Source organism: Canis lupus, chromosome 21, assembly GCF_003254725.2.
Source record: "Canis lupus dingo isolate Sandy chromosome 21, ASM325472v2, whole genome shotgun sequence".
In the NCBI taxonomy this organism is placed as follows: Eukaryota; Metazoa; Chordata; class Mammalia; order Carnivora; family Canidae; genus Canis; species Canis lupus.
The window spans coordinates 41,809,139-41,820,073 of record NC_064263.1 but is presented as its reverse complement, the minus strand read 5'-3'; the positions used below and the strand labels follow the sequence as shown (position 1 = coordinate 41,820,073).

Sequence of the window (10,935 nt, the reverse complement as noted above, 5' to 3'; positions counted from 1 at the left end):
ACTCAGTCCTTTTGTCCTATGAGGGGCTTTGCAATCTTCACACATTTCATGAAAACCCAGAAACGGCAACAAAATGCGGAGTTTGCTTCTGTGCTGGGAACAACGGGAGGATGATTTTCTTTTATTCTGGGAAAATTCCCTAGGGTTTAGCAATTTTCTTAAAACCTCTCCTACGTCAAATTGCCAGCCTCACCGATGAAATGCAGCCAATTAAGGGTGTCTCGCTGCCTCCTCAGCAAGTTCTCAGCAGCCCAGGCGTGCGGATTTTCTTGGGGCTCCGCTTTTAACAACCGCCGCATCTCTCCCGCCCCCACGCAATCCTGAATTATTGGAGGCGATGAAAGCAAGCGACTCTCGAGACCAAACCCCGGGCTCTTCTATGCTCCGCGTCTCAAAAAGGGTTTCTTTAAAACGAGCGCTTATTCGGGGTTGCTTACACGTGCTGTCAGGGACAAGGCCCCACACTGCCTTTATTATGTTTATCTACTAGTTTTTTGATGCTCAAAATGCAATTACATTTTATCATTTTTTCAACTTGATGGGCATTAGTAGAATGGCTCAGAGGAAAACAAAGAGCTTCAGAGGTTGTGGCCTGTTCCACTTTCCAAGAGACAACGGAGAAGTGTGCTTTATTTGTCCGGGGACCACTGCCGGAGTAATTGAGCCACAGAGCTCCACCAAAATGACCTGAGGGTCGAAATACTGTACATCTTGCATTCCCTGGGGAAGGTGGCGTAGGGCAGTTATTTTCAATTTGTAGGCTTTTGGCCACAGCTGTATGGGATTCCATCAATGTCAATCAAACAATTAATAACACCAGTGATAACTGAATTAAGTCAATCGAGTCCCCTTTAACCTGCACGGATTTTAAAAGCAACATAGTACCTTGGCCTTCACTAGGAAGTCCCCTACCCTAGAGACTTCCAGGCTTGCAGAGGGGTAGGATACACACGTGACGGGACGCCTGGGTGGCTCAGTGGTTGAGCGTCTGCCTTTGGCTCAGGTTGTGATCCTGGAGTCCCAGGACTGAGTTCTGCATTGGGCTCCCCGCAGAGAACTTGTTTTTCCCTCTACCTGTGTCTCTGCCTCTCTCTCTCTCTCTCTCTCTCTCTCGAATAAATAAAATCTTAAAAAAAAGATACACACATGAAAAATTATCACTGGACAGTACAACCTTCTCCTGCTCTACCACATTTCCCAGTTACCAGCCCCACCATCCATCCACCCAGGAGACTCAGCTAAAAACCTGAGTCATCCTTAGCTTTACCCTGTCCCTCACCCTCCCTTGCCTCACTCCCTGAGCCTCCTTGATTCTGACTCCAACATGTCTCTAGAATACACCCCTTCCATTCCTCCCCCTTGGCATATGTATTAATCAGCTAGGGCTTCCACAACGAAGGATCACGGACTGGGTGGCTCAAACAACAGAAATTACTTTGGCACACTTCCAGTGGCTAGAAGTCTGAGATTAAGGTGTCGGCAGAGTTGGTTCTTCTGAGGACCTCTCTCCTCAACTCGTAGATGGCCACCTTCTTCTCCCTGTGGCAACCCATGGCCTTCTCTCTGTGTGTCTGTGTCCTAATTTCCTCTTCCTATAAGGACACTAGTCTCATTGCATCAGGGACTTATTTTAACTTAATAACCTCTGTTAAGATCCTATCTTCAAATACATCACATTCTGAGGTTCTGGGGGTTAGGACTTCAACACAGAGATGTGGGGCCAAGGGGAGGGACAGAATTTGGTCCATAATAGTATGTCATATAAGGACTTTCACAAGTTGATCTTGGACTTAGCCTTCAACTTAGCTTTAGACCATCCCTTCAGGAGAGCTGCAGCTACACACACAGACTTGAAGCTTTCCAAACAGGCCAAGTATCCTCACCCATCATGCTTTTGCTGAAATTGCTTTTTGCCTAAAGCATCTAGAAGATGAAGCCCCCCACTCCGTCTTCAGCACCTAACCCAACTTCTCTGCCTGGCGAACTCCTGTAATCAAGTCATGGGTCAAATGCCATCTCCTCTGCAAAATCTTTCCTGAACTTCCAGAGCAGAATTAATCCACCTCCATGTTTCCATTGCCATTATATAAATGACATAGTACTGCTCTCTTTACCTTAAAATTCTGAATTCCCATCTGCTTCCTTGTTAGAATGTAACATATGTGTATTCATAGTGTCTAGGAACAGGTGGGCACTTTGTAAACATTTGTTGAGTGAGTGATGTGGGAGAGAGTGTAGGCTGTATTAAAAGCAAATTCTGCAAGAATGTAAAAGAAGAGATTATTATACATGGAGTGGAGGAGTTTGGAAATAAAAAAAACAAAAAACAAAGAAAGAAGCCTATTGTTGTTTTAGCAGTCTCTGCATTTCCCGACTTCCTGGACAACATTCTCTCCATTTTCCAGGCTCACCTGTCACTGACTGGGACACAGGGCTGAGACTGGCCAATGGAGCCCTGGCCCCCAACACCTCCAAGACGGTCTCCATTCTCTTTCCCCATCTGTGGATGCAGAAGGGCCACTGGGCACCCAGGCTCTAGGAAATGGAGGAAGCACCAGCCAGGAGGGAGGTAGCTTGGATCCCTGTGGGGGAGACTGTCTACAAACAGCTGAACAGACTGGAACAAGAGGGGGGAAATAAGCCTTATGTTGTGTTAAGCCAGTGAGATTTGGGGGGCGGTGATTACTGCCTTAACTGCTTGGGCTGAAATACTCCCAGCTGCAATACTGGATGTGCTATAGCCAAGATATTCCCCTTCTCACTGTTCAGTGTCCAGCCAGTCTGCTAAGTCACAGGGAGCATCCTCAGGATTTTGCCTAACAGCTGTGGAAGGGATTCAAATGCACGGTCTCTGATGAGACTACACAGATATTCGGGGAAAGGAATGAAGTTCTGGCATCACCGCAGAAGACTCACTTTCCCTGGGGCCCTGACAAACAAAACAAAGCCCAAACACAAGAATTCTTGAATTCTATGCTACTGTACTCTCATGAGTATCCTCTCATCCAGCCTCCTCCCTGGGCCCTCCCACTCTTCTCCAGCTCCCTAATCCAAATTCTGTTCCTGTTCCCCACCCCCCTCACATTTTCTTTGTTTGCATGGGTTGTCATCTTTGGTCTCTTTCTAGAATTGATTGTCCCATTTCAGGTGGGCAACTCCCCTTCTCTTTTTCATCTCATTTTTCCACCTCTGTCCTGTGACAACCTCATCCATCTGTGCTCATGACTCCCATCTACATCCTGGTCTCTTTACAGCTGCCTCCCAGACTTTTCCACTGTACAGCCTGCAATATCTCAAACTCGGTAGCCCCCAACCACCAAACTCATCACCTGGTCTCCCCATAGTTTTCTTTACTTCTCAGAGGAGCACTGCCACCCTCTCATTCACTGGGTTCAGAGTCGTCTTTGACTCTCCCTTCTCTTCTGCACATTCGATCAGTAGTCTGGGCCTTCATTACTTCTTGCCTAGGCCATTATTAAATGCTTATCTGTAACATTCTATATCCATCAGGGTCCAGCCAGAAAAACAGAAACCACACTAGGTTTTTTGGGTTTGTTTTTGTTTTTTAACAGAGAGAAAATAATAGAGGGAATTGACTAAGCGGGTGCTAATATTTTTCAAAAAGTAAAGAGGAGCATACTGACTTGGCACAGAGGTGGTAAACGCAGGAAACGCCTGGGGCTGGAAAAACGAAGAGAAGAGATGGGAGCACCCTCATTTAGATGCCTCCAGGGCAAGGAGTCAGGCCTCAGAGCCGAGAGCCCTGCCTGCTTCCTGCTGGGGCTTCTAAGGGAGGGCAATGGAGGTGGTCTGGGGAATGTGGGAGGAAAGCTATGGACAGTGATTCCAGCTCCCAGCAACAGGGTGAAGGGCCACTGTGGGAACAACACGGAGAGGAAAGCTGGCAAGAGGAGTGTAGTTAAGTCTCTTCGCCCCTCCTCCTTGTCTACTGGCAGAATTTGATGGAAAATCAGCCAACAAGGAAAACTGTAGTTTTGAGAATCCTAGCCCCCAAACACAGAGTATGGAAGGGTGAATATGGCACACTGCCTTACCTCTAGTCAATTTTCCAAAGAGCTCTGAATTTACAGCATTTATTGAGCATTTATTATGTGCCTAGTATAATTCTAAGCACTTTATATATGATTAATACATTTAATCCTCATCACAACATTTAGAGGTATTACTAGTATTATCCACATGATACAAATGAGAAAACTGGGGCATTATAAAGGTTAAGTCACTTGTTCAGAGGTAAAAGGCACTTATGATAATCGGCAAATCCAGGATTCAGACCCAGGGTGCCTAGCTATAAAACACTTGCTCTCAATATTTTTTTTTTTTTGAAACTTTCACACCAATGTGTACCTGAGGAAAAAGCCTCAGTAAAATGGTGGAAGTAAGAGTCTTTATGTAAATGATCCTTAAACTGTATCACGTAAATGTAAGAATCATTTGGGGAGATTCTGAGACTCACTCCGCAGAGAATGATCTGGAAGTTCTGAGAAGAGGAATTTGAATTTTAAACAAGTGGTCCCCAGACATCAGCCCCATCACCACCCCACGTCAGTTATTCTGATGTAAATGGTCAACGGACCCCAGTTTGAGAATAATTACTTGGCAGGGGTTGATGAGAGCAGAGGATAGAACTTGAAAAAGTCTTTCTGTTGCTCAGTTGAGAATCAGTCCTCAAACACAATTCTGATCACATCATGCCCTGCCTCAAATCCCTTCAGTTCATTCAACAAGCTCATGCAACAGATTAATTTAGATATTTACTGAACACATAGTATGTGCTAGGCAATATTCTGGGTTCTTGGGATACATCAGTGAACAAATCAGCGATGCCTCAGGGACCTTATATCCTATGGGTTGGGGAGGGAGACGGTATGCAGCAGACGAGCTAAATTATATAGTATGTTAAAAAGCAGCTAAGTGCTAGGGGAAAATGCAGGGTAGCAAAGAGGAGGAATAGTGCAAGGGAAGGATAACTTTCCAGAAGTTGGTGAGCACAGGCTGCATTTGAGAAGTTAGCATTTGGGGAAAAAAAAAAACTCAGGGGAAAGGCACTTCACCCTGTGGGTATCTGGTGGAAGAGCATTCCAGGCAGAGAGGAGCAGGGAGAGGCTTGAGACAGAAGCACGCCTAGCGTGGAGGCATTCCTGAGAGGTAAAGCAGAAGTGGTCAGATCCTGTAGGGCCTTGCAGGCCACTATCGGGGCTTTGGTTCTTCCTCTGGTGAACTGAAGAGCCACTCGAGGGTTCTAAGCAGAACAACAACATGATCCAATTTGTCTAAGGATCACTCTGGGTGTTTGTAGCAGGGTGATGGTGGAAGCAGGGAGACCAAACAAGAAGGCTTTAGTAATCCAGGCAAGAGGCAGTAACTCAGAACTACAGGGGCCATGGTGGCCAGAAGCATTCAATTCTGGATGTATCTTCAAGATAGAGCCATGGGATTTCTCAAAGAAATCTGAATCTGGTGTGTGAGGAGAGAAAGTCATCATGAAAAGATTCTAAATGAGTATGAGGAAGACTGATGGTAGGGAATAGGGTTGTTTACTTTTTATTTATCTTTAAATTTATTACATGTTTTACTTAATTCATAATTGAGGGTAAGGTGGAAATCTGAAGTTAAGTTTCAATCTTGGACATGTTAAGTTTAAGATGTCTGTTAGACAGTTAAGTGGATAGGTCAGGAACACAGTCTGCAGAGTCTGAGATGGAAGTCTGAACTGGAGTTAAAAATCTGGGGTGTTTTGGCATATAGACCTTATATCCAATCACACAATTGGAGGAGATTATCAAGGAAGAGAAAGGAAGTTTAGATAAAGAACAAGAAGGCTAAGCACTAGACACTGGGACATCCCCACATTAAATGGTAGGAGAGGAAAAAGAGCAAAGGAGACTTCTCATGAGCAACCTGTGGGATTAAAAGGAAACTCAGGGGTGCTGTCTCCTGGAGGCAGAGTGAGGACAGTGTATTTGGGAAGAGGGAGTGGCCACTGTCAAATGCTGCTGAGCAGTTTCCCTGGAGTGCAGGGCTGAAAACCTGACTGTGGTGGACGTAAAAGATGGGAGGAGAGGAATTGGAGATAGTGACTATACATAATGTCTTCAAGGACTTTTTACTGACAAGTGAGTAAAGAAATCGCGCCTCACTGCTCACTTAAATACAGCTCAAATACTTAGCTTAACATTCAAGGCCCCTGGAGATCTAGTCCCAATCAACAAGTCTAATTTACGAACCAAGCTCCCCACTTTAAACGCCCTATAGACTCATGGTTCCAACTATACTTCAGACTTCCCCATTGTCTTCCTTGTAGAGTCATTGACTTCCAATTCTGTATTTCCAAACTCAATATTGAGAGACCCTTTTAATGCCTTATTGTCCATAAATACTTACTTGATCACATCTACTGAGGCCCTCTCCATCCTCTAACAATATTTTATTTGTACTGCTTTTATGGCTTTTAATATTCTCTACATTATGCTGTACGTTCATTTATCTTAGCTTTCCCTCTAGACTGCAAGCTCGGTGATTAGTATGCCCAATTAAATGTTTTATGGCCTAAAAGACCTATCATGGTGCTCAATAAATACCTGTGGAATAATTTAAATTAATGAAACGTGCTTTTTCTTGTCACATATCAGTTAGAAGTACTGGAATGTAATAGTTTGGAAGGTGTGAAGTGAGGTATTTGAATTTTAAACAAGTGAGCCCCTGCCACATCCCTGTAATTCTGATTAAATGGTGTACGGACCACAATTTGAGAATATATACTTCGCAGGGTTTGAAGAGAGAGAAAGGGAAAGGATATAGCTTGAGAAAGTCCTTCTGTCATCCAATTGAGAAATCAGTCTTTAAACGATTATGATCGCATCACATCCTGCTTAAAAACCATTCATTCATTCATTCATTCAACAAATTTTAAGTGTTTATTGAACACACAATGTATCAGGCTGTATCCAAGGTAACTTGGCATTCTAGAATGGCTACCCCATTTAGTATCTAAGTGACTTTGGAAAAGAAGATATGAACTTCTTTAGGCTTTAGTCTCCTTATTTGCAAAGGCTCTGTAAAGGAAAGGACAGATCCTTGAAAAACTGAAAGGTCAGTGTGGTTAGAGTACAAAGCGTGGTCCAGAATGAGACTGGTAAACAAAATAAGGATATAGTATTCAAGGCCTTGGAGGTCATGATGAGGATTGTAGCCTTTACCTAAGAGCAATGGAACCTTAAGGAAGGGTTTTCAGCAGGAAGGTACCATGCCCAGGGGTATTTAAATACAATATCACGAGTTAAAGCTGAATTAGTTTTTCCTCCAGAATAAGGGAAATTAGTAATTACCATCGCATCAGCCCAATATTTTGAGAGTACTAAGTAAAAACAGTAATCTTTAAGACTTCCTCTGTTTAATTTCCTGAGTAAGATGGAAAACTAAATTAAATCTTGCTTACTGGTGTTAACAGTGAGCTCAACTCATTCCTGGAATCGTGAGTCAGTTTCTTTACGACCTATATACACCTTTTCTCAATTTAAGATTCTAAAAGTGTTAGTGTCAGAAATGAAATCTCAACTACAAAAAAAAATTTATTAAGTGTGAAAGCAAAACAGGTACATCTATTTAAATATTTTTTACATATTTATAGATAAAACAAACACAAATAACTTATCAAAAATTACAAGTTTAAAGAATAGTACTATTTTGAAACAACCAATAAAAGTATTTGAAAATACCACATTTTATCCATAATTAGTTAATATTATCTCCAAAAAAATGTAACTTGTATTTTCTTGTGAAAAATATATGTTTTTTTTAGATGTCTGGCAAGATTGTTCAGGAACAGTCCATCTTGCTAAATCTAAAAGTGTAATGCCTTTATTGAGAACTTCTGCTTTTACCAAATGGCTTTAAAAACCACTTGCGTTTTCCTTTGGGCTTAGGTGAACTCTGAATCTTCACTTCACTTGCAGACCACAGGGCATCAACATAAACACAGTCAAGTCAGAGTGAGAGTTTGGGGTTGCTTTTCTTCATACTGATCGAAGGACCTTCTCCTTTGCCGGGTGGAAGACCATGGTGTATTGTGATGTCCAATCTACTGCACAGGGCTTCACCAAGCCAAAGCAGCCACACTGAAAGAAATCTGCGAGGTTCTGTGTGAACCCAAGGCTGCCAAGGAAGGAAGAGAACACATCTTACTACATTTCCTGTTTACCTTTTGACAAACATTCATTCAAACCAGAAACATTCACTGAGAGTTTAGAATATACAACGTCCTTTGAAGATCCTGTAGCAGGAATCCATAGATGAATCAGAGAGTTCCCCAGCTTACAGGCCATTAAAACTGAAGCCCAGTTCCATTTCTGGACCTGAATCCCTATTTTGAGATTCCCTGGCTTCTGCCCAGCAACTTAATTTCCTTCTGAGTCCCCCACTCACTGCAACAGTGGCTGGCATCAATAAGTGTCCTTCTTTCCATTCCCACTGCCCTGATTCAGATTTTGATAATCTCAAAGGCCAGATAGGCCAGAAACATTATAGTCAACAAAATGGGTTTTTTCCTAAACTTTTTTTTAAAGATTTTATTTATTTATTCATGAGGCAGAGAGAGAGAAAGAGAGAGATAGAGGCAGAAACAGAAGCAGGCTCCATGCAGGGAGCCTGATGTGGGACTCGATCCCGGGTCTCCAGGATCATGCCCTGAAGGCGGTGCTAAACTGCTGAGCCACCCGGGCTGCCCTTTCCTAAACTTCCTAAGTAAAACATGGCTGTGTCTTAATTCCTTCCAATTATTATTATTTTTTAATAATACAGGTCTTTTGTCTTTTTTTCAGACCCATCATACCATGAATTCAGAGGGAATGGGTTCCAGCAGCTCAGGGTCCTTTCTATTGGCTCTCACAAAGTGCAGCACTTCTCTGGGTGGAGCAGGCTGGCGCTTCAGTTGAAGCCGAGTACCTTTCCCCTTGGCTTCCTTCTTTTTCTGATCATTTTCCTTCACATGCTTCAGGAAGCTATCTCAGCTCCTAGAGTGCTTGATATGCTCACTAAGTACGTTAGTTTTCTTGGCAGGAATCTTGTCCTTGTGTGTTTACGACAATGCCAACAGCATGCTGGGTGACACCGTAGACTCTCATGGTTCTGCCCTGGTAACATTCATGGGGCGCTGCATTCTGAACAGCGCCCCTTCCCTTGATGTCTATGTTATCACCTTTCTTGTAGATTCACATGTATGTGGCCAAAGAAACAACTCCATGTTTTCTGAAAGGCCTAGAGAATATATGGTGGGTGCCTCTCTTCTTTTCTGCGGTGCTGGCGAATTACTGGAAGATGGTGATTCCAGCCAAAAGGAAGGAGCTCCTTCCAATTAATCTTACCTATAGGACACTGTCTGGTCCTCTAAAACCCAAACCCAACCCCTTATCAAAACCCACCCCCGCTGTACACATTAAAACATAACTGTGCACGAGGATGATTATGCCATGGCTGCTGCTGTGAGAGTCATCAGGAAAGTATCATCACCACTCCTAGGAAGAGCGGCTCCAGAGCTACTGCATGAGTAAGAGTAACTTAGGGTAAGAGAGACAAGACAAATCTTCAATTTGGGTAGGTTTTTGGAAGCTAGATGCGAAGAAGCTCTAAAGCTTTCCCATTTGCTCCCCCAGCTTGCGCTGCCATTACTCAGTAATCCCCAGCTCTCTCATCTCAGGCTCTTAGTTCCCTCTTTAGGGCCTGAAATACCCTCCAGTCCCTCTCCATCAAGCCCGACCCCACATCTTTCAGGGCTCAGCTGAAAATTCCAACTCAGTAACAAAGGCTTTCATCCTTTAATGGAGTAAATATTTATCCCTCTGGTTAAACTAGGGAAAAAGGGACTTTATTATCATTGCCAATCTGAAACAATCGTCACAAGCTTAGCACCACTGGTCACCCTCCATCACCTTAGTCATCTCTTCCCATTTAAGTCAATTCCTCTCCTCTCTAAACACAGATCACAGTCATATCCCAGGCTCTGATTTCCTCGTCTAACAGCCTAACAGTTTCATCTTGTACCACCGGTGTGCTTTAAAATAGACTGCTCGTGAGATATGCAAGTGAGCGTTAAATCCCCGGAGGGCTCAGGGTCACCTCTGCAGCACTCCCAGCCTCCAAGACCCCGATATACATGACAGGGAGATAAGCTTCAAAGCCCGATCATTCATATCGTAAGATGACAGCCTTCCTACAAACATTCTCATTTTCAACGGAGGACAGGTTTTATACAACCAGTACTCTGGAGAAAACACACCCCAAACCTGAAACACTAGCTTCTCCCTGACACAGGTGGGCACATTAAGCACAGGGCTGAAAGAATTATGGCGATAGAAAGGCAGGTTGAAAATCTTGGCAGAGCTCACAATCTAATGCTTTCTGCAGAGGGCCCTGTGGCTGGAATTCTCAGCCACGTGCTTGATTATCTCACACTGACTTTGTGCCAGCAACATGCAATCTTGTGACCATGTGGCTGGACTTGAGAGATTCCCCATCTTGGCAAAACTTCAAAGTCATTTAACTATTTGTGCTGAGCCCAGGAGACTAAGTCTTAAATTCCCACCACCTCGGGGCTCATGACCTTGCCTCTCACCTCCTGTCACCGAGGCTTCCAAGACTCCACCAGACAGCAGGTCAGAGAGCAACACTGCCTGGGTGCTGGCAGGAGGCTGGGAAACCAATGGCTAGGCTAGCATCCTCCATAGGACACAGTGGCCAAAATACCTCTGACTTACTTGTATGGGGTCCTCCTGAGGGACAATGTCTGTTTCATATGTCGGCTCTGCTTCAGCAGGCTGGTTCTCTCGTGGGAGGTCAGGCCCAGAAAAGCAATCTGCAAAATAAGGTTGGAAGGTACATGAAAAATCCCATTCTGCTGAGGGTCTGTCACAATTAGTG

At 43.9% G+C, this 10,935-nt stretch overlaps 1 protein-coding gene across 3 annotated transcripts in view; it reads right to left on the bottom strand.

The window, feature by feature from the left end:
* The window catches only part of ZDHHC13 (zinc finger DHHC-type palmitoyltransferase 13), a 100,946-nt gene that overhangs the window by 44,249 nt on the left and 45,762 nt on the right, over positions 1-10,935 (bottom strand). For 2 of the 3 annotated variants that reach the window (XM_049098702.1, XM_049098703.1), the window contains exons 16-17: positions 10,773-10,870; positions 7,580-8,175 (exon numbers count right to left, since the gene is read on the bottom strand). In XM_049098702.1, the coding sequence (XP_048954659.1) occupies positions 8,037-8,175; positions 10,773-10,870 (237 nt within the window). In that variant the 3' untranslated portion in view covers positions 7,580-8,036. Of the gene's footprint in view, positions 1-7,579; positions 8,176-10,772; positions 10,871-10,935 lie in introns of those variants that run through there. The other variant, XM_049098704.1, reaches the window with a different exon arrangement.